Source organism: Lepidochelys olivacea (genome assembly GCF_965140295.1).
Source record: "Lepidochelys olivacea isolate rLepOli2 genome assembly, chromosome: 6".
Classification (NCBI taxonomy): domain Eukaryota; kingdom Metazoa; phylum Chordata; order Testudines; family Cheloniidae; genus Lepidochelys; species Lepidochelys olivacea.
The window spans coordinates 19,375,558-19,399,525 of record NC_140416.1 but is presented as its reverse complement, the minus strand read 5'-3'; the positions used below and the strand labels follow the sequence as shown (position 1 = coordinate 19,399,525).

General features: G+C 43.9%; 1 protein-coding gene across 9 annotated transcripts in view; it reads right to left on the bottom strand.

Annotated features, from left to right (window-relative positions):
- TSPAN4 (tetraspanin 4) overlaps positions 1-23,968 on the bottom strand; it is a 658,755-nt gene that overhangs the window by 259,757 nt on the left and 375,030 nt on the right. For 4 of the 9 annotated variants that reach the window (XM_084632554.1, XM_084632553.1, XM_084632555.1 and 1 more), the window contains one exon: positions 19,000-19,079. The exons of 1 other annotated variant lie outside the window; for it this stretch is intronic. In XM_084632554.1, the coding sequence (XP_084488680.1) occupies positions 19,000-19,062 (63 nt within the window). In that variant the 5' untranslated portion in view covers positions 19,063-19,079. 4 more of the 9 variants (XR_014712218.1, XM_084632551.1, XM_084632556.1 and 1 more) reach the window with 3 other exon arrangements.

Below are 23,968 nucleotides of genomic sequence, written 5' to 3'. Positions count from 1 at the left end.
GCGCTGGATTAAATTCTTCTGGTTATGTGATTGTTCTGTCAAACTCACAATGCATCTTATTAGAGGGAAGAGTCACACATCCAGCAACAGGGGTTATGAAACACAAAAGATTGCTACATATGAACAACGTTCAGGTCATCGCACAAACCCCTTCGAGTACCGAGGCAGCAACAAAGATCAGACCCACAAGAAGACTGTGCAGCTAATTAATGAGGTTTCCAAAACAAGCAGACAGTTTGTAAATTGGGCTTCCTAAAAACAGGGCAGTCAGGAGTCAGGAACTGTTCGGTGGAATCAGTTGTACATGGGTACATGCAGGCAGTTCATTCAGCTTGGCACTGAATCTACCTGGGAATAAGCAGGTCAATTTGTCTTGTGGTCCCAGGAGATGCTTTCAGGGACTTGGCAAATGCAGGGAAGGTAAAGTCAGTACAAACAGAGAAAGGGAAAACAAAACAGAAATAATCCCCTCCCCCAATTTGTCTTAACTGTTCATCCACGCACCAAATGGCTACATTCACCTGTAGAGTGCACTCATCAATCTGAAAATAAGCCCTCCAGGGACATAACAAGCAATGAGACAGCAATGGAAGGGTGAAAAGTGAAGCAAGGGAGTAAAGGTTCCCCTGTGGTGCTAAGCCTGGAAGGGGTGATGAGGATACACACGGCCCCAGCAGGAGACGGAAAGACAGTACAGCTAGGTGCAGTGTTTGTCTGCATGGGTCCAGCATTACTGGTCTGCATGGACGGGATGAATGGGACCAACATGTCCTATTTGCCTCCCCCTAGGAGACTCACACCTATGGGGGTGCTAGGCTGGAGCAGTCTTTGCCTCAGGAGAGGTATCCAGGGGCATAACAAGGGTGGGGAGTGTCCTTGTGCCAAAACAGGGGGCTGGACACAATTAGGGCACAAAGAGAAGCAACAGATTGAAGAACCGGACATCCAAACAAAAACAGAAGTAAACTGATGCCTAGACGGCAGCCTTACAAAATCTTGAGCTGGATTTAAGCATCTCCACGGCTGATCAGCTCCGAGACCAGTGAATCTTTTCTGAACACTTGTTAAAACCTATACCAGGATTTTCAGCAGCTACCCAAGGAAACTGCTTGCTCACAGCTCTACCACTACCTACAACACAGGCCTCCCATTCCCTTTCCCATGATTTTTGCACAGAACAACCTTCTGTCCATTTCCTTCTGCGTTGGAGGTGACAGACTCCTAGACCAAAATCCTGGAACTAAAGTCCATAGCTAAACACCTGGTCAGCCTCAGCAAATTTTAAACAAAGTGCCCAGGGAAGGTTAAAAACATGGTCAAAAAGCAGAAAAAATTATTCCGTAAAGATTCTAAGGTGTCCATGTTGTATCAGTACAGTTCATCCTCCTCATCTCCCTCACTCCAAAAGCACGAGCACCTTTCTGAGGATAAAACTGATTAATAGAAGAACTGTTTATATGCTGGAGTTAAAAGAAAGACATCAGACAAGGAAAAGAAATCCAAACGTGATCACAGATTCCCTATGCTTGAGTCCTTATTAAAAAAAATTGTGATTAAATTTTCACAAGTGACTAGTGATTTTGAGTGCCACAATTTTGGGAGCCCTATTTGAGAAGGTGCCTGACTTTCAAAGGGCAGCTGCTCAACACTTTCTAAAAAACAGTCCCCTTTAAGGTGTCTCAAATTGGACCCCAAAACCACTAGTCAGTTTAGACCTCAGACAGGTTTCACCATGTAAAGAAAAAATACTTGATTCAAGTTACACAAGGTACATAAAGTCATGGCTGAAACCATGTGAAGCTGTCCTTAAGGCAGATGCCTCACCCATCAAGAAAACTCACTGAAGGGTGCTGCAGCACTCCACGAGCAAGCAGATAAATACACCAAATGCAATTCACAGGAGGATTACTGCAGCCCTACACAAATTCATGTCCTGTATTATCATTGCTCGGGCTTCACTTACCTGGGTCAAGAGACTATATCAGATGATTAGAGACAGAGCTAGTGCTCGGTTTATCAAAAATCACCCCGACCTCCAGACTTCCATGTAATTTATTCATTAGAGGACATTGCATGTGATACGATTCATTTTTCTGTTCAGTCTCTATATTCACCAAGAGAATAATTTGGCTCAGAGCTAGAAGGGAGATAAAAACACCTGGATCCTTCTCACCCTCACCCCATCCAAAGGGCAAAGGCTCTTCAGAGCTCCTGTGGACAAAGCCAGGGGCCACATATTGGAAGAAGATAACTGTTGCAAGATGCTAAAGAGAAAAATCCTTGCAGAGCTTGACGCTGGAATTTTTCAAAGGGCCTGAGGGAACTAGGGTGCCCAGCTCCCACTGAAATTCAAAGGAAGCTGAATACCTAAGTCTTTCAGACTCCTTTGAAAACCCTAGTCTTAAGTACTTTCTCTAGAGCAGAACCCTCATCAACAGAGGTGGTTTTGTCACAGTCAGCCTTGGATATGTTTTAACTGACGACCTAGAGGAGGAAGAATTCATACTCCATTACCAGTCACCTGGTCTATCCAACCTTAGCCTTTATGCCCCAAAATATGTATGTGTGTGTGTGTACTGTTTGCCCAAGAGATCCAAAACAGCTCCTTTGGAATTCATCCAGCTAAAAATATATGGGAGCGGGGGAGTATTTTTAATGAATTAAGTACTTAAATGACTGGAATAGCATAGATTAGATAAATAAGTATGCAAATAATTGTTTACAACAAAGGCTATAATAGCTACTCTACTGTGTAGTACATATATTTAGGATGCATTTTGAAAATGCATGCTGAAATTCTTTAATAATAGTCACTAGCGCTTTTCTGTAGTAGCTAGTTTTGAGTGCAGAATATTGGTAATTAAGGACACCCTAAAATCCTGATTATTGTCCTGATACAGCAGCCATCGCAACTAAATGAAGAGCCTATTTTAAAAAAAAAAATTCTCTAAGACTTAAAACTGTTTGTGGAATAAGAATACCATAATCATTGCATTTCATCTTTATTTCTTCTCCCCTTAACCTCTGTTTGGCAACTTTTGTATCAGAAGACTGGGGCTTAGAATTGGACATCTATTTCACATGGAGTTAAAAACCACATCACTATATGACAGTCTAAATATACCCTCATTTCATGGTATTTTTATTAACACTGTCCCAGTTAAACAATAGTCATTGCCATTCACTATCATTAATGGGATACCAGCTTAAAATTGAGTTGACAAATTATATACAAGGGTAACATTTTCAAAAACACCTAAGTCACTTAGGAACCTAAGTGCCATTTTGAAAAGGTTAGCCAAAAGTAATTTCAGCTACTGCATCTGCCTCAGGGCCCCCTGCCAGTTACTACGTTTTTTTACAATCACTTCTACACAGCAACAAGGGAGAAAAAAATTAAATATGAAGAGCACCCAAACAAACAATAGGAGAAACTGTCACACAATACAAAAGGAGTAAATGGTGAAAATGATTGCACACAAAGGGCTGACAAATGAACACCAAAAAATAGAGAAAAATAATGTTTTTTGTAATATTGGGTGTTGATTATAATAGCAAAGAAAGTTTCAGTGAAAAGTGCAACTTTTGAGTGTCACTTTAAGCTAAATTGGTTACCTGCGAAACTTCCCAATAAAGCCACAACTCGAATTCAAGACCCAATCCTGCTCCCCTTGAAGATGGTGCCAGAACTCCCAGGTACTTCAAAGGGAGCAGGATCAAGTCAGAACAGCCTGTCTGGTCTCCCCACTGCTTTGAATTAATTTCCTTTAAAAAACTAACTGCACTTAGACCATGTTATGAACTAACCTCATTCCCCTTTCCACATACATGGAGTTTGTTTAGAATTGCACAAAACCCCCCATGATTCCGACTCCCATGACTCCCAGCAGTCACTTACACAAGTAGTCCCATTGACTGCAGTTAGACTACTTATGCGAGTAACTGCTAACCATTGTTAGATATAAAGGGTTCACACCAACCAGCCCTAAGCTATTCTTTTTCACACTTGCATATTTAAAAACTTAAAAATATTTGCCCTCAAACAGATATTTAGGCCTCTTATGCCAAAGAATGTTTTTTTACTTCTGAAGTATGAACTTTTAAACAAAGGAAGTTTTAATGGATACTCTGGCGCAGCCTGAACTAGGGCCAGGCAGATGTGCCTCTACTATGCATTCTGATGCACTAGGTTTTTCGTCATCAGAGAGTTCTCTCATTACATCCCTGTCAAGCCAATCTCTAGCCCAGGAACTTGCCCTAAGAATTTGTGATAAAGCAATTGAGTGGAGAAGGGGACTAGCTCTGCTGCTATTGTTTTAATGCTCAAGTGGTTTTCTTAGCACAACTGTGTTTATTTCTGAGCTGCTTTTTTTTTTTACATTGGATAATAAAAGGGAATTGGTTTTTCAACCCCCTGGAGACCTCCCCAACAACGTTAGATCTCATTTGCTATTTTTCAAAAGCGGTTTCAAATATAGTTCTGCAAAAGATAAACAATCTGATTTGTGAATTCTCTCTTCAGAAGACATTCTGTCCTTCTTCCTCCCCTCCCCCCCCCAAAAAAAAAAGTCACAAGAGGTTTCTATTTTATCATCTGTGGGTCTTGGAGATTTAATTATTTTCATTAAGTTGCTCTTCGCACAGTGTTGTTTGAGTTCTGGCTCTTATCTATCTGTATTTATTTCAACAGAGTTGATTGAACATGCGTTTCAAGTCCCTCGTACAACCTGAGGTATATGTTTTTGCCATGGGACAAAATCAGTCTGTTCAACATGTACACCTCCTGTTCTTATGTAATCCTCATAACATGGCTTCCAAACCTGGCACATTTTTAAGTCCGACAGCTGTCGCTTGTTATTTAGAATTCTAACTGAGGCAGAATCTTGTTAGCCAAAATTGAACACCCACTCCACAAAAAGCCAGCTCTCTCTCTCACTCACACACACACGTACGTGATGGAACCATTTGGATAAAACAACCAGCCCAATTCTACAGTATACATAAAACACAAACTACATCTGAGCTGAACCCCATTTCTTTGTTGACGGCTGGCAGTTTTTCAAATCTCTTTCACTTTTTCAGTCTCTTGCTTTTCCTGGTTCTGGACAGAACCAGAAGAAATAACATATCACAAGAAAGTCTGTCCTTGCAAGGTTTCCAGAGAAACTTGATAGACTGAGGCTATGTCCATGTTACAAATGCTAGAGCAGCAGAACTGCAGCTATGCCATCGTAGTATAGGCACTTCCGACATGGACTGAAGGGGTTTTTCCATTGATGTAGGTAAACCCATCTCTCCAAGAGGGAGTAGCTACATTGACGGAAGATTTTTTTCTGTCAACCTAGCTGCATCTACACTGGCATGCTCAGTTCATGCCATTTGTCACAATCCTGAGCTATGGAAGGGGGAGGGATAGCTCAGTGGTTTGAGCATTGGCCTGCTAAACCCAGGGTTGTGAGTTCAATCCTTGAGGGGGCCATTTGGGATCTGGGGCAAAAAATAGGGATTGGTCCTGCTTTGAGCAGGGGGTTGGACTAGATAACCTCCTGAGGTCCCTTCCACCCTGATATTCTATGATTCTATGAAAAAAGAAAAGGAGGACTTGTGGCACATTAGAGACTAACAAATTTATTTGAGCATAAGCTTTTGTGAGCTACAGCTCACTTCATCGGATGCATTCAGTGGAACTAGGTTGATCTCAGGGCTGATCAGGTTCCAACTGGCAGAACAAGCACCCAAGCCTTTGAAAACCTTTCAAAGGTTGCCCATTATCCCCCATTCTTACATACCATGCTTTATTCAATAAAACCCTACCTTTACCTTTCTGCACATAGAAACATCCCTTTGTGTGTTCCCATACCACTCACACACATTCCCACACTAACTCATACACTTACATTCTTTCCTACATCTCCACTAGGGCCTGATCCAAAGCCCACTGAGGTCAATGGCAGTCCTTCCGCTGATTTCAGTGGGTTTTGGATTAAACCTTTACATTGCAGCAGTTCTTGAAAATGTTCATGAATGAGGCCAAATGTGTCAGAAAGAGCAGCATGCTGACTGGATTTGCATTCGCTGTTGGGTTCTTCCATTGATGACAAATGTTGCTGAAATATATGACAATAGGCCATGCATCCATACCATCCCTCTGAGATCCCTTCTTTGTATTTGTATGGACAAGGACAAACAAAACAACGATATTCCATTTGTATTTTCATTAGCATCCCCAACTCCCATTCTGGAACAGGGCTCCATTGTTCTACGCACTGTACAGTTACACAGGCAGAAACAGTGTAGAACTCATCATCTAAGCAGGCAAACAGTGAGAGGAATAGGAGATAAGTGTGTGTGTGTGTGTGTGTGTGTGTGTGTGTGTATAAAAAATACACACACAAATTGTTAGGTACAAATACACATTTGCTTTCAGTGGCCTCCGGGATCAGTTAAGGGGCAGTGTTCGTGCATTAAGGGTTTACATGTTACAAAGGACTAGCATGTTTGTGGGAGAAGTCGACAAGAGGGTGTGGAGGCTGGCATCACAAGGGGGTAACACAATAAGAGGTGGGATTAAGCTACAAGAACATAGGTACCATAGGTGTTTACTGAAATGCAGCTGGCCTCTGATGGAGTTTAGATTGATTCTTTTTGTTTTATGTTGGTTTTATTGCCTGTCCCTCCTCTGTTGCCTTCACGGCTTCAATTATTCCCTGCAATCCACAATAGCTCTTCCCAGTGGTTGCACTGATGCCTACTGAGAAGGGCAGATCATTTCAACTCTCAGTAACCTGGATACCAAGCTCAGCTCTCCGGTTTGCTCTGCTTTCTGGGGTAAGAAAGGAACTGTACTTTCTTCCAAAAGCCCTCTGTCCCCTCAGTGAAATGATTTAACCCTCTTGAGAGATAAAAGCAAACTCAGCTCTAGGCTCAGAACAAAGTGCTCTGATCTCAGCAATGTCAGGCAAAGGACCCCAGAGTCCCAGCTAAGATTAAACAGTCCTCTTTCTGTTCTTCCTGGTGGAAGCTTTGCCCGGAGAGAATGAAGAAAGGAGGGTATTACAACAGTGTTCAAGAGGCGCAGAAAGGGAAGTATATTTTACAGCTAGTTTAATCTCACTAGCTCTGCACATTTACAGCTTGGCAGTTTCATGTGTCCCTGTTCTTTCTGCATTGCCGTTAGTCTGCTTCCTTGATTCCTCATCCAGTGCAGAGGTACAATATCTAGCCTCCTACCCCCACTGCTGTAAGAATATCTTTTATATGACATGCACAATCGCCTTCTGAAGGGCTGCTAATTGGTAATTAAACAGATGAGTTCGACCGCAAGTTATTGGACTCGACTGTGATCACTTAGATAGGGTGACCAGGCATCCGGTTTTCAACCAGAACAACCAGTCAAAAAGGGACCTTGGCGGCTCCAGTGAGCCCTGCCGACCGGCCCGTTAAAGGTCCGGTCAGCGGCGCTAAGGCAGGCTAGTCCCTATCTGTCCTTGCTGGCACTGCGCTGCGCCCTGGAACCGGCCAGGAGTTTGAGGGGGGGAGGAAAGAGGCAGCGGTGCCTGCGGTGGGTGAGAGCAGAATACGGAACCTCCTGCCCACCCCCCGCCTACTGGCGTCAGGCCTGCTAGCCGCTTCTGGGCACGCTGCGCCGCTGACTGGGAGCCGCCCCAGGTAAGCCCGTGCACCAACCCCTAGTCCCAACCCCTACCCCAGCCCCGAGACCCCACCCAACCCAGAGCCCCCTCCTGTACCCCAAAGCCCTCATCCCTGGATGCACCCCCAGCCCAGAGCCTGTACCCCCTCCTGCACCCTTGCCCCAGCCCTGAGCCCCCCGCAAACCTGGAGCCCACTCCTGCACCCCAAGGTCCTCACCCCCAGCCCCAGCCCAGAGCCCTCACCCCCAGCCCAGAGCCTATACCCCCTCCTGTACCTCAACCCCGGCCCAGAGCCCCCTCCCACACCCTGAACCCCTCATCCCTGGCCCCACCCCAGAGCCCTCATCCCCCCCTGAACTCCAACCCCTTGCCCCAGCCCATACCCCTCATCCCTCGCCCCACTCCAGAGTCTGCACCCCCTGCCAGAGACCTCACCCACTCCCGGACCCCAAGCCTCTGACCCAGCCCAGTGAAAGTGAGTGAGGGTGGGGAAGACAGAGCTACCGAGGGAGGGGGAATGTAGAGAGCGGGAGATGGGGCCTCGGGGAAGGGACGGGGCTAGGGTATTCGGTTTTGTGCCATTAGAAAGTTGGCAACCCTACTTGCATAGCAGGGCAGAATAATTCCTTCCACTGCAGGAATCTCTGAGTGAAATTCTATGGTCCATGTTATGCAGGAATCCAGACCAGATAAACATATAGTGGGGTCCCATCTGGCCTTAAGAGTTTATTAAATGGGAGCTGAACTATTTTGGGGGAGTGAGGGAAGTTTTTGCCCCTGCAAAAAAGAGTTACTGGAGAGTTTGCTAAGGAGGAAAGGCCAGTGTGAGGAAACAATGGAAGACTACATGTCAATTTTCAATTGTTTTTCTCTTTGTAAAACACAAAGTTAGGATAGTTTGGGGCTTTGGGCGGTTTTCCCAAGAATGCAAGGTGTTTCTGTGTTGCAGATCTGCCCAAAGCCCTTTTTCAAACATTGTCTTTTTCTCACAAAATGATCAAATGTCCACCCCAAAAATTCTCCTGAAGCTGAGGAGCTTGAAAAAAAAAAATTGGTGTTTGCCTCTCCCTGCACTCCCAGTAGACAATCTTTGCAGCTCTTTCTGGAGCCATTATCTCATTATGCCTCAGCCATCAGCTGGTATCTTTCCCTGGAGATTAAACTCCCAGCTTCTCAGCCAGCAACTTGGAAACCTGTCTGTGCAGAAGGCTAAGTTTGTAGTGCCATCTACTGCTGTCTCATCATTTAAACACACACACACACACACACACACACACACACACACCAAAAAGCCTTCTCCATTTCATTTTCATGTAGCTAATATCCAAAGCGGTGAAACCTCTTAGTCCAGACAACTCTTGGAGTCAGAGTCCCAAATTTCAGATATACAAAGACCTCAAAGGGTTCAAAGTCATCTTTGGAGAAGACTAAACCAGACTTTTCTAAATTCCCATAAATTAATCCTCCCCCAGTATCAATCAAATTCTGTCTCTTCAGTTTCAGAACTGTCTGAAATGAACAAAGACAGCATTTGTGGCACCTTACAGACTAACAAATTTATTTGAGCATAAGCTTTTGTGAGCTACAGCTCACTTGAAGTGAGCTGTAGCTCACAAAAGCTTATGCTCAAATAAATCTGTTAGTCTCTAAGGTGCCACAAGTACTCCTTTTCTTCTTGTGAATGCAGATTAACACAGCTGCTACTCTGAAAAAAGACAGCATTGTTTTTCTTAGGCCTTGTCTACAAAAAGAAAGGTTTTGCCAGTATAACTGTACTGCCCCCCCGCCCCCGCCCATGGCATGGAGACACAGCTTATACAGGCAAGAGATTCCCCGCTCTCTCCTCCCCCCCAGTAATGCTCATACCAGTTTCCAAAACTAAATAAGCTATACCAACAAAAGGACTTCTTTGCTGGTATAACTGAATCTCCACTAGGGATTTTTGTTGGTTTAAAAATGTTGTAAAGAATCAGACCCCTAACCAACATCATATCAACAAAAGATCTGGCTGTATCCTCATAAAGAACACATGAACTCCATAGGAATTTTAGTTTACAATTTGCTTAAAAATAAAACCTAACTAGTTCATGTTCTCAAGAGTTTATTCTTCCATTAAAGAAATTCATGTTAACAGATATAACAGGATGAGCACAAGGACTGGGAGCCAGGATCCCAGGTTCTAATCCCACCTCCCACACTGACTCAGAAAGGTGTCATATTTTTCATGAAATTTTTTGCAGAAATTGAAAAAAAAATTGCCCACATTAATCATAAATACTTAACTGCCTACCTCACTTGAATGCTAGTGTTTGAAAAACACTTTGCTGTTAAGTACTAAGCATTATAAACATTTTGGATAGATATTTTCCAAAGCACCTTAAGTCCCATTTTCAAGAGAGGCTTCGCCATTTAGGTGCTTTTGAAAATTGTGTCGTTTGTGTTTGATAACTAATTAATAAATTAGTGTTTGATAACTAATATCCCTAAGAGTGTACGACACAGAAAAGTCTTGTAAAGAAGAACGGTGAATTTTTACAGGGAAAAAACAAAACAAAAACAAAAATACCAAGTAAGAACATTCATCTAAATGATTTTTTTCCTCATTTTTTTTCCCTTGCTTTCTAAGCCCCAAACCAAGTTCCATTAAAGTCAGAGAAAAAAGATTCCCCTTAGTTTCAATAGGAGTTGTATCAGGCACTTATAAGTTTGATGTATGAATGTGGTACTAATGAAAGCATAGGACAAACAGCAAGTGAAGTTCAACATCGTGCAAGCTCACTGCAAACAATGATAGGCATTACTGTAATGCCTATAGGCCTCAGTGACGTCAGGGGTGGACTCTGGTGGGTGCAAGACAGACATAGAAAAGGAAGTCCCTACTCCAAAGAAATTACAATTGACAAGACACGATGTAACAAGAAGGTGAAACAAACAAGCAAACCTGGAAGGGAGGGGGCGCAGTTATACGAGCTAACGTAGATTTTCGGTATGCACAATTAATAGGTGTAACAAGCAAATCAGTAGTTGTAACCACTACCCTCCATCTGCCTAGCTGTAATCAGATAGCAGCATGGGGAGACAACACAGCAGAGGTTGAGTCTTAAGGCGGGATCTGGAGGATATGGGTTGTGTGTGAGGTGGCAGTGGGGGAGTGGTACAGCTCTTGATGGCGAGTTTTTCCCCCAACATGTACGGGATGGTATTGGATAAAGCATAAAGAGGCTTGTAGCATAAGAGTGTGATCAAAGCTGGCATAATTGAGAGTAAAAATGGGGGTTGACATTACAAAAAATTAATAAATCAGATAGGAGGATAGGGTGGGCCTGAATTGGGAAGGGACTTGAAGGTAAGGACAAGAAGTTTATGGTTGAGGTGAGGGAGAAGGGGGACGCAAAGAGAGGGGTGACGTACAGCAGTGGGTTAGGATGATGATCTTAGCAGCAATATTTTGAATAGATTTGAGAAAGGACAAGGTGAGAGATGTTCAGGGCTTGGATGAGAGTTTTGTGACTGTGGATAGAAAGAAAAGATCATATTTCTGACATGCGGAGTGGAAGAAGTGGCAAGATTTAGATCACAGGTCTTCAGTCCTAACATATAAACCCCTTATTTCCCTACAATTGCTATTTCAATTGCACAGAGTCTAAGGCCAATCTCAGACAATTGTTCTAAATTTTGTCAAACAATATGATTTTTTTCCCCAGGTGTGTTTCAAAGAAGTTTTTGGTTTTTTAGTTAGAAGAGATTTCAAGATGCATCACAGTCTCACAGTCCAATTACAGCTCACAATTTAATTATGTTTACTTCTATGGCATCTTGTAACAGTTTGACATTTTCAGCAGAAACAATTGTTGGACAATGTTAACAAATATAATCTATTGATTGCAATCCTCACGGGTATTCTTCGGTTAAAAGCCATATCATATAGTTCCGTATTTTCTTTTTTTTATAGACCAAACAGTGCTCATTTTATAATTTCAGCACCATCCACAATGTTTCTTATACAAATATGCCATGTGATCCAAAAATTATGTATTTAATAAAAACAAAGCAATCAAATAGCAGTACTGTTCTTATTATGAATCATGTTTAGCACAATAATTTCTAAGGATCACCCCAAAATGGGGCCCCATTGTGCCAGGCACTGCACAAACACAGAGTGGCAGAAAGACTGTTAACTCTTCTAGGTAGGGACTAAGCAAAAACGCAGGCCCAGGTTGGAGGAAAGGGGTATAACACAAACAGAGTGAACTATGTGATGGCAGATGACATAATGTTCCCCTCGGATGAATTACAATTCCATGGATTGTAAATTATACATGAGTTGCAAGCACAGGCCTACCACCAAAATTTCCCAATTTAGTACAGCAGAGAGAAGGGACTGGAAACGATCTCATCCTGATTTTTGACTCCCTTTCTATACAATTATGGGGCCCAGATGTGTTGAATTTTATATCTTTCATTGGCCTGCACAGAAAATATGCAGTAACCATTATACCGATCATTTTAGGCATACCAACTTTTCCATAACCAAACCATGCCATATTCTACAGTCCATTCCATCAGTCACCGGGATTTCCCAATTCTTTTCACTATTTTTTTTTTTAATCAGGCAAAATGAGATGTGGTGGATCTACCCGATAGCAATTCTAGTAGATAGGGTTGCCAGCCCTCCAGGATTGTCCTGGAGTCTCCAGGAATTAAAGATTAATCTTTAATTAAAGATTATGTCATGTGACGAAACTTCCAGGAATATGTCCAACTAAATCTGGCATCCCTACCCATACAGCCAGATTTGGCCCTTGCTCATACTCATGTTAAAGAGTACTTCATTATGCAAGCAGTCCCATGTAAAGCAATGGGACTACTCGTGGAGTAAGGCACTACTCATCATGAGTAAGGGAAGAAGGTACCTAACAAACAGGCAATTGGATATAAAGACAAATCCTTCTCTACTGTTAAGAAGCCTAATTTTCTTTCCAGTTAAATTCTGCCCCAAAGGTTCAATTTTAGGGCAAGACCACAAGTGGTAAATAAGTGTCCATATCCCTTTACCAGAAAAGGGAACAACTCCCCCGATTGCAGGATCTCAGGTTCATGGCAGTAGCTGCACCCCTTAATTCATCTGGATGCGCACTTACACACGTTATCCTGTTCAAATCAATGAGCCTATTCACATAAGGGCTCACACCAGCCTGCGTAACAGCTCCACAATCCAACCCTTAGTTTTCTACCAATTTCTCTACCGACTCCGTCCCCTTAGAAGTAGGTATTAATAACATAACACTCCCTTATGACATAAGAGCTGCAACAGCAGCATTCCTCCTTCTATTTTAGTGCTACAAGAAATTCTGTAAGGGAATAAAGACACAAGGCCTGAGCTGATACTAGTGGAAGAAGGGGGAACTTTTTGCCAGGTAATCAGTGATTTAAGGTTGGCTGCCTAGGACAACTGGGAAATGTTGCTGATCCTCAGCCTTTAACACTCAGTGAGATTCCTGGACATTTTAGTTATTCTCAGTCCCATTCTAGGGAATGACATATACAGAGGGGTGGGGAGCCTGGTTCAGCAATATCACCTTTTCTCAGCATTCACAACTAGGGCAGCAAACTGGGTTCAGCCAAAAGCGCACCTTCCAATTTAATTTTGTCGGCAGGTTTCTGGTGAGGTGCTCGCTCAGAATCTAAGAAATGTGTCAGCGATCATGCTTAGGGGAGGTCAATGTGCATAGATTGAAATGTTTACACAGCAGCCACACAATACTACATTTGTTTCCATCTCGTTTGCAACTGTTGGGGCCATACAGGATTGCCTGTACATTTGGAATATTTTCCTCTTCCAGACATAACATGCCAAGGACTAGACTTGTGTGTCTAGAACAGTGGTTCTCAACCCACAGCCCAAATTAGTGCACTGCTGTGGTCCAACTGTGCTAAAAAAATTCAAAATTTGCCACTCCGGTCTGGCAGGGGGCAGGGCCAGCTGAGGGGCAGGCAATGGGGGTGGGGGGCACGGGTCTGGGCAGTGGAGGGTTTGTGGGTGGTGCAGGGCAGCATAGGCCTGGGAACTAGCGTGTAGGGTGGATGCTGCAGCACCCCCCCCCCAGGTTTTACTTGGGGTTCCACTCTTGGCTCCACGTTGTGGGGTCCCAGCTCCTGGCCCTGCTCTGTGGAGGGGTCTCTGGGTGGGGGGCACTGGGCATAGGGGTCTGTGTGTGGGGGGGGGGTCCCTGGGCAGGGGAACGCTTGGTATAGGGAGTTGAGGGCTTTGGGGGGAGCATGTGGTGCGGATCTGCCCCTGAGGGGAAGGGGCAGACTGGCAGTGCAGGGCTGGGCAAGCCAATGTGTGTCTGGCGCAGTGGTTCCCAACCTGTGGCCCACAATGGTAAATAGGTTGAGAAGCACTGCTGTAGAACACACTTTTTAATAAAGGGTGGTGCATCACTGTGCCTCCTAAGGAGTTATACAAGGCGGGAACTGCTGCTGAATTCCCATCTCCTCTTCCTCCCTGGTTGCTCCTAGGGGGTGCTGATATACCAGCTCGGCTATGCTGGCTAGTGCATGAAGAGGACAGAACAAAGGCTCCACCCATCTCTTCATCTGCTCTTGTGTGTATGTGCCCATGCGCATGTTCAGGGGGCAAGCTTGTGCTGTGCTTTTACCTAGGCAAACCCAGATGAAAGCTCCAGACATCCTGTACAGAGATCTAAGGGGAGGGTCTTAGAACCCCACATAGGGGTGCAGCCAGCCTTGCAATCTAGCCCTAAACTATGCTGACTTCTGACATGGGCCAGTGTCCTCTAAGCACTAGGAGGTGATGCCAAGTGTCTTTTTTTTTTTTAAACTTATGACTTACGTTAGAATTGGAATTAATCTATTCAGAGGTGAACGGCTAATGTGGCAACCCAGCAAAGAGAGATGGGTGGTGCAATGCTGGAAGTTTTAAACAATTACCTCTTTTTTTAAAAGCAGTGACCCCCGCAGCTGTCACACAGTGTCTAACAGTGCTGTACGCCAATCAGATAAACCATATTTCGGGTTGTTGCAGTTCAGTGTTTAAAAGAACTGCGTTTTTCTGATTCAGAAGCCACGGTGAAGCAGTGCCAAACTTTTCAGAACCGTATCAGTCAAAAAAAAAACTTTATATGGGTTAGAAACTGAAACGAAAGGAGGATTTGTTCAGCACTAGCAAAGCAAACCGAGTTTCTTGCTCTGAGGCTTCCCAGTTACTCATCACAGCTCAGATGTGTCCAGTAGGTAGCACTGTGCCAGTCTACCAGTAACACAAATTACAGTACTTCCCCACCCCTCCCAGTGTTCTCACCGGTCCAAGAGAAAATGTTCACAAGATAGGGATTTCAAGCCGTGGAACTAATATTAGAAATGACCTAAAAACATGGGGACATTTCCATAGAGATCATCCATGATAACGAGTAAACTTCTCTGCCTCTGACCTTCTTCCTTTGGTTTTTGCCAGTTTGTTCTCTATGTGAGACTTCTTCCAAATCATTGGTTTTGCAGATTCTTTTCTTTATTGATGTTTTATATTGGCTAGTGCATTATCTGTTGCTTCAAAGAAAACTCTTAATTTTACTGATGGCAGAGGTGCTACCAATCCTGTCCCTGCTCCAGCAAAGGACTCTATATGAAAAGCAAGAGACGCTGAAAACACAAACAGAAAAGGGAAACACACAGAACCATACATCTTAAATGAGTTTTGGGAAAAGAAGGTGGGAACATGGGAGCTACAGAGGGTAAAACAGCATCCATATTCATCTTTTAGCAGCGTTCATACTGCCTTAAGAACATATCCAACCTTGGAAAACAAGAGAGAGCCCCTTGCGAAAGGAACAGGCACAACAGTGTCTGGGGTTATAAGCACAAAAGCAAGTTGTTCATTTCACTGACTCATGAGGAAACTTAGTGAGTGAGAAGGGCAGAAGGGAAAGAATTTGGTCTTCCCTGGATATTTCACAAGGAGAATGTTCTGCCTAGTGATCAGTAGCAGAAGGAGACCCGTAGACTTCAGAGTTATGGAGATTCTGGGGAAAAAGCAGGTCTCTATAGCAAAAATATATGTAGACACATGCTATGTAACACTTGCCCAAAGTTGGGAGCATTTACAAGCCAATGAAGTGATACAATAATTACTGTAGCAACTCTCAGGGAATTGATAACACTATGGCAATTCCTTTACAGTGATGCCTTCTAATAAATTATAAGCCAGATTCTGATACGTGAAGTCCAGCTTAGTAGTACCCTACTTTATGAGTAAGGGCTGATTTCAAACAGAAGGAACTATTGACTCAGACTATTAGAATCTAGCCCTATGTAAATAACTTCTGGCACAGTTTAATAGCATTTAAACTACCAGCAGAGTGGTTCACGTTCCCAGCATTGGTCAGGCCCTTCAGTCACTGACACCTGCAAAAATTCCCAGTATTTTACCCAGCAATGGGAGAGGGGAGATTTTCACTCTAATTTCACAAGCTGTGCAACAACTTGTACTGTCACAATGCGAGTACAACACTTAATCCAACAAAGCATGCCACAAATGTTTAAAATCCAGGCCTTTGGGATTTCCTCTTCTATATATGCACCACAGTTAGAACCAAGAATGGCTCTGAGATAGGAAATCCTGAACCCACTGGAGCTACACACTGGTGTACCATTCTCCCCTTTCCCCCATTTTAGGTGGGAGATCACCACAGGTGAATGGAGAGGTACAGCGGGCATGGAGCCTATCAATAGGAACAGAGGGAAGGTACAAGAGCGTAGCATTATACCTTAGAAAAAGAGAATCTAAGCATTTGCTCATACCAGAACATAAAATGAGAACAGTCTACTAGAGACATGAGGTTTCTGTCATTTAATGCAATGTCTTCTCTTTATTCTTGGAAAGAACCCTGCCGTTTCTATTTAAAAGGCAAATGATATCAAAATACTATTTCTTTTCTGGCTTTCTATTGCCTGCCACTAGATAACCATCTAGAAAAGTTGAGGGAAGAGAAACAGCATAAGGGGATAGCAAAAGCTTTGGCAGGTACTCATACAAAATTGAATCCTGCTTGCACAGACATTCTGAAAACTCTTTTCCTTTGGTTTCTCAGCAAATGCAGTAGCCATACGGCTGGCAACAGCTTTAAAAACAAACCCCAAACCATCAATCCACAATAATTGCAAAATTTCCAAGTGTTGGAAATAGACCCTTTTTGCTTTTCTTTAGCGATAACCCACTTAAACCTATATGCTTGTTAATAGCTTATATTTATTTACTCTCTTCAGCATGAGAAGCCGGAGATCTGCAACAGTTACAGCTCCATTCCATGCAAACCTCATTTGGACACTGTCATCGTCAATCATCCCTCCTGTGCGGGAAGCATGTCAAAGGGAAACAAAATGCACTGCAGCACTCGACACCACCTCCTCCCCCTGCTTGCATGGCTGAGTTAGTTCAGAGCCTTCCTGGCTCAATGGTATTCTCTTTTCAAACAGCCCCCCATCACCACCAGCCAATGCTTGGGAAAGCTTTGATGTCTTCAGGGGAGAAAAGCAAACCCTCTTTATCTGTCTCTCTGAACGATTGCTAAGGCATTGCCTTTGTGAAACACTCCAAAGAAACAGTCTGCCATCAGCCCATTGTAAATGCATGCACATTACATGCAGAAATACCTTGTAAAATATTCGTATATGCATTAGTGCAGGATGAATGGAATAAAAGGAAGCAGCACACAGAGAATATCCCTTGAGGGGCTGCCATGGCTAGTTTCACAAAGGGCTGTTCATGCCAACATTCTGTGGGATTTCTCCAGCACAGGCTTCCGCTGGCTGATTGCGCTATAATCTCAGTCGGAGACGGATGCTAGCCTTAGAAGAAGCAAAAGGCTTAAAAGGGCAAGAGAGCCAGCATTCCCATCTTTTCAGGAAGCTTTGGGGGTAAGCTGGGATAGACATGAGGAGATATTTCTGCCCCCAGCAGTGTGTGTGAGAATGTGAGTTGGAAAACAGACCACAGTCCTACTCAGACGCTTTCTATCAGCTTAGCTGAAGCTTTAAAAGGGAACCCTCTGTGTATTTCATAGCGCCTCTTAGTACGAGGCCAACTCGGTAGACTCGCATTAGTTTATCGTGTCCTGAATTCTTGGTATCAGAACGTTGGACTAGTGCCGGAGCAGGTTACCTACACTCAGTGATTTCTGATGCACAAGGCACTGCACCATGCATGAAACAGACAATTGTACAGTAGTGCTTGATAGAGAGAATAACACTGTCACATACATACACACACACACCCTTCCTTACATCTCTGGCAACGCATGAGAGAATGGAAAGTCTGTAGTAAGCAAAGCATAATTTCCAACCACAGCCCCCCTCAACCACCCCCAAATGCCAACATGGTGCTGCCATCGTTTTACAACACCTCATCCTTCCATTCCCTGCTGATGTTCCACCCTGGGAAAATTCTGATTGAGTTACTGAAGATAAGCACTCCAACAAAACATCTTCCCATGCAGAGATCTGGATGGGGCTACTTTGAAACAGAAGGAACTCCCTTTCTCTTCTGCCTTGCCAATCAAGTCACTTCATTTTCACATGGGTAACAGCATTCATGATCCACATCCCTGACCGTGCTCCCTCAATCAGCCTCCAAACCCCTCACTGTCCTGCGCCTGGCAGAGAAACACCCACTAGCTGGCTTTTACCAGCTGCTTTATCTATTAAAATGATGACGTAGAAATGCATGCACGTACATGTCATAATGTGTGTTCTGGTGACGCATGAGTATTGGGTAAATCCAGGCCACAGAATAGCAACCTCAGATAATCCAAACTAGGTGAGGCAGGTATTGCAGTATACCCACAGCTCAGAGACAGTCACACAAGGACTCACAACTGCCGGGGAAGAAAAATCACCTGCAGGCTTCTGATACAGGGCTTAATGCTGCAAGGTGCTGATCTAAAAGAACATTTAAGCGTATGCTTAACTTTAGCGATGTGAATAATCCCTCTGACTTCAATGACTCTATTCAGGAACTTAACGTTAACCACTGTACTCAGGTCATCAAAGACATACATACAAGTGACCTTCTGTTCGGTATATTTTGCCCTATATTGGGATTGCAACCTACCTGTGTAGAGCACGGGGAAACGGGAGGGTACCTATGATCCTGATTTAGCACACCCAAAGAAAGATTGGCCTAGACCTCGCTTACATCCAACTTTCAGTGCTCACAAATTGGAGGAAACAATAAAGCAAAAAACTTTCAAAACCCAATGTTTTCCCCCCACCTCTTACTAAAAAAGGGGGCGCAAAGGCAAACAGCTCTCGGTCTCAGGTGCGTACTCACCCAGAAGAGAAGGTTGAAGACAAACATTAGGTACTTGATGCACTGCAGGCAGTTATGAGCCATGCTACACCTCTTCAGCTCTAGGAGAAAAATAAACGAGAGATCCAGGTAAAAGACAACGTACTTGTTCCCCTTGGGGGATGTGTACTTAGCCTTGGTGGCTTTAGGGCCCGGGTTGGTGTGGAATCCGAAAAACGAGTTGCTGGCGGCCCCAAACTGGCCGCCATACATGCTGCTGTAGCGACGGAAGGCGCCATTTGGAAAACTGTAATCCTTGCTGTCCAAAGAAGGACTCCTGTGATAGGTCGATTCATCGGTGCTAGACCTGCGCATGGTGACTTCCGATTGTTCCACGGTTACTACTGATGTGATGTTGTTGGATGTTGGCGATGGGGGGCAATATGTTTATTTATTTTTTTCCTGTCTCCTTATCCCCCTATTGCTTTGCACCAGCTGTTCTTTTGTCTGCCATTCTGTCAAGGAGTTAAGTGTGCTGAAAAGCAGAGATTGGCAAACTGGAGTCTGCTCAGCCAGGAGTTAGGGAACAGCGTGCTTCCGTGTGAGAGAGACTTCTGAACAAGTAAACATTCCCTTTGGTTTCACGCTTTCCCCCCCCCAGCCCGCCCTACTACCAAAAAACAAAAGAAGAGACAGAGATATACTGTACCCAAAGCAATTAATTTTAAAAAAAGGATGTATGATCTCGCTTTTGTCGCAAATGCCATATAAAACCCTGGCTCCACATGCTAAACACACGCAAGAGGGATGGTGCACAGACTTGTGGGCAAGAACAGAAATTATCCAAAAGGCAAGCAGCTCCCATGCCCCATTCCTCTTTGCCACATTGCTCTGCCCTGAGATGCTCAGCTCACTTTAAAGATCCCTGTTTCTCCTCACACAGACAGAACCTATGGTAAGTGAGCCACGAAGCTTCATTCACAGTGCTGCTGACACTCCTCTGAGACTCCAGTCCAATCATGCTCTCTGCTAGTATACAGTCACAGCTCTGTGGTCCATCCCTGCATCTGAAGCGAGCGACAGAGAGAATGAGCGTTCTTACTGTATCTCATGAATGCCTGCTCAGCATTCTCTCTGACTCCTGCCCTCCCCCAGCCAATCAAAATTACCCTCAGACAACATTACTCCGCACCACCACTACCTTGTTTAAAATAAAAACCTCCCCTTGGTTTCTTCTCAGCAAATCCAACATAAGCTGCTTTTAACCAATCACTGCACAGGTGGAGGGGCTACAGAATTTATCTTAGATTTAACCAGGCCCATTCCCCTGGGTAGTTCTATTCTCAATCAGTCCTGTGTACATCAAAGCTTGGCGCGGGTTTTAATCATCCTAGCTGCTAGTGGCTCCTCAGATTTACAGTTCTCAGCAAAGAGCAACTGAATTTAGATTTGGTCTGACGTGCAATTGGTCCTGCAAGGATTGGGTAGGCATACATTACACATCCAGATTCACAGGCACACACATAGAATGTGCTGCATATGGCATACACAGAGAGAGTGCTATAGATTACAGCAAATGTAGTAATTAATCCACTTACGACTATCAATCAGATTTTAGATCAAAAAAATCATAACAGTCCCATGCATGTATTTGCTTTTGCAGGAGATGCTATTGAAATTCACTTGCCTGAAGACTGGTCTGACTTATCTATTATGTTTACTCACTGTGGGGACTTCTCTTTTTCCTTTTTTTCAAATCAGTATCATCACTCGGTTTAATGCTATTTCATTACATTTGCTTCTCTCCCTACCTATCTGTTTTTCCATACCATGTAATCTATTGGGTTGGCTTCACGCTCTGCGTGTGGGGCTCACCTCCCCACAACTGGCCCAAGCTGCTCTAACACTTCAGCAACTAGTAGAAAAATCTTTCATACAACGCAACTTTCTCAGAGAGGAAGGATGTGCTTGTAGCTAAAGTATTAGACTAGAATGCAGGAGAGCTAGACTCAATTCCCGGCTCTCCCACATACTACTCCCTGTGTGACCCTGGCAAGATGTTTTTGATTTCCATCTGCCTCAGCTCCCCATCTATAATATTAACACCTCATTTCTGCCATCCTTTGTCTGTCTTAACAATTTATATTGGGGCAGGGACTGTCTCTTACTATGAATATTGGGGCAGGCTGAAGAGGTGTTATACACACACACCCACAGAGCAATCAATTTATTTAACAGCAAAGTTGCCTTTCTAAGTTCATTCCTGCAAACAAACCTGATTCAGTTCATTTATAAATTGCTAAGACTTTCATTCATCATCTTCCCCAATATATAAATATACAGCACACCCCAGCTGCTAGTATTAGAGAGAAAGCACTGCACTAGGTTCTAAGAACATTCCAACTCTGGCTCTTAGCCCACATGCTTCTACAGCCTTGCTTAAAAGTCATAATTTGTTTGTACCCCAGTTTCCTTTTCTATAAAAACAAAGATATTTCACAAGGGGGGCGCTCTTCCAGGCCTACAGCAGCTGTCCTTCCCTTTCCTTCCAGATACAAACTCCCATCCCCCATACAAAGTCCTTCTCATCTAGGATACAAACACAGTCCAAAACAATCCATCCTTCCAGTTCTGAGCTTCTGATTCACCACTTACTTCTTCTGTAGCTTCCCTCTCCGCCTCCACCTAGGTACGTAAGGCAGGCAGACCCATTTAGCTGATGAGCTCAGCTGCCTCAACCTTACAGAACCTTAACCCTTCCCTACCTGACCCCTGATTGCTGCAGATAAGCCCAGGAGAGGATGAAAAATTGAATTATCTGACTTCTATGAGGTGGCCCCAGTGTCTTCTTAAGACACAGATCGGTAGTATACCCTGTTCATAACAAGACTGACCCACCTCACAAAGGGATGATAGGGATTAATTAATGTTTGATTTTTTTTTAAGATATAGAGGACTTAAGTATGATAACAGCCTCTGCATGGCCATCTCAACACACACTGTTTGCATCATCATTTAGTTCTGGTTGTTTCTTTTTAAACCACTTTGCTCATACCAAACATAGGTAGGTGCCTCTGATGCACACATCCACTTGGTGCAGCCCAGTGTACCTGGCATCTCTCAATATCCCAGAATGAGGATAATGAAGGGAATGATAATCCAAAAAGGAATTTCCCCATTCATTTTAGAAGCAGGCTCTCTGTGCCTCTGCCCATGCAATCCAAGTTTATCCTCACAGGGGTCCTGAGGAAACTCGGATTTTAATCATTAAATCTCCCCTACTTCCCATCTCCTTGCTGCATAGAGCAAATTCCATTCTGCAAGGAGGGAAACCCATGACTTCACCTAAAACAGCCCAAAAAGAAGTCTGTGGGAAAGAGTGAAGTACTTCTGCAACAATCCCCATCACTACCGAAACAGGGGGATGGGAGAGTAGGGTAGGACGGAGGAAAAACTAGCTTTGTGGTTAAGGGAGGGGACTGAGAAGCAGATCTGGGTTCAATTCTCAGCTCTTCCACAGACTACCTGTGTGACCTTGCACAAGTCATTTGGTAGCTTAATTCACCTTCTGCAAAACAGGGGTAACAATACTTCCCAAGCTCACAGGGGTGCTGTGAGATTAAAATCACGTCTGAGAGGCACTCAGCTACTGCTATGATGGGGCCACATATATGTGATCGCATGCACCCCTGTATTCACACACTACTGTAATAACCTTTGTACAAAATATGCCTTGTGAGGTATTTGAAAAGTAACAACTTGTTGGTCAATATAATTATGGTGAAATGTGTGTAGCAACATTATATGTGAAGTTATGAACATAAATTAAAATCATGACCAAAGTGCATTCACCACTTGGAGAATGAGTAAACCTGCTTCTCAAAGACAAAAGGACAAGCTGACACCTTATCAAAGCTGGTAGGCAATCACCTAACAGATGGAAACAGATCTGCATCCTAGCAAACAACAGCATGGAACCTCTTTCAGCACTTTAGGGGGGCAACCGACCTAATAGATCTGGACTGTCCAGGAGAGGGCTGCACACACATTTTTGGGGGGAAATCCAGGACTAGGAGTGTGTTTGGGTCATCTTGCAACAAGTAACCAAGGCTGCTGGAAGCCAGAGTGTGGCTGGTGTTTGCTGACAGGCTGCTAGTGTCAGAGTTGCTGGACCAGGGCTGTGGTTGTGGTTATACAAAGACACTCAGGGTGTGACCTGCATGCTGCCTGGGAGGAGCACAGGTTGGGAGATACAGCAGCAAAGCATTGTGAGGCACCCCAGGTTGCAGGGCAGGAGTGACAAAGCCCCTCACAATATGCAAATAAAAAGAACTAGCAAACTAAAAGAATGGAGTGGTGTATGTAGGTTGCTAACCATTGCCCCTTCCTTAGGGGTCAGCAAAAACCCACGTGTCTCCAGGATGTACGATGTGAGAGAGGATTCACACCATTTAGCACACACCCCTTGTGAGCCTACAGAAATGCACACGATTATAAATGAAGCAATATAAAGAAACACTAGATATAATGAGTCTCATACTCTGCTGAAATAGTTTCATGTCACCATTTATTAACAACAATGGTGCCCCACAGTGTTTCCAGAGTGCAAAAGGGATCAGTTTAACATCTCCATTATAAACCCTATTTCTGAGGGGCTCAAAACTAGTTCATTTTTACTGGCCTCCAGATGTCACATTATGTGCAAATGCCATTCACTAAAACAGAACTGACCCTCCCTCATGGCAAGAAATCAATCGCCCAATAAAATTAAACAGAAAATTCTCAAGCTTCTTTTCCCTCCTCCACCTTTTCCCCCCCTTCCCCCATCAGGTCACGGGGAACAGGAAGGAACCTGACACTCTTGAGAGGATGGTACAGCACAGATATTAAAACCTGCCACACAATCAGTCCTTAATGCACATGTGTGGATTTATTTATAAAGCCAAGACATGAAGCAGAAGAAAGAGTTTCTAAAAGTGGCTCCTGGGTAATAAATAATAAAACAACATAC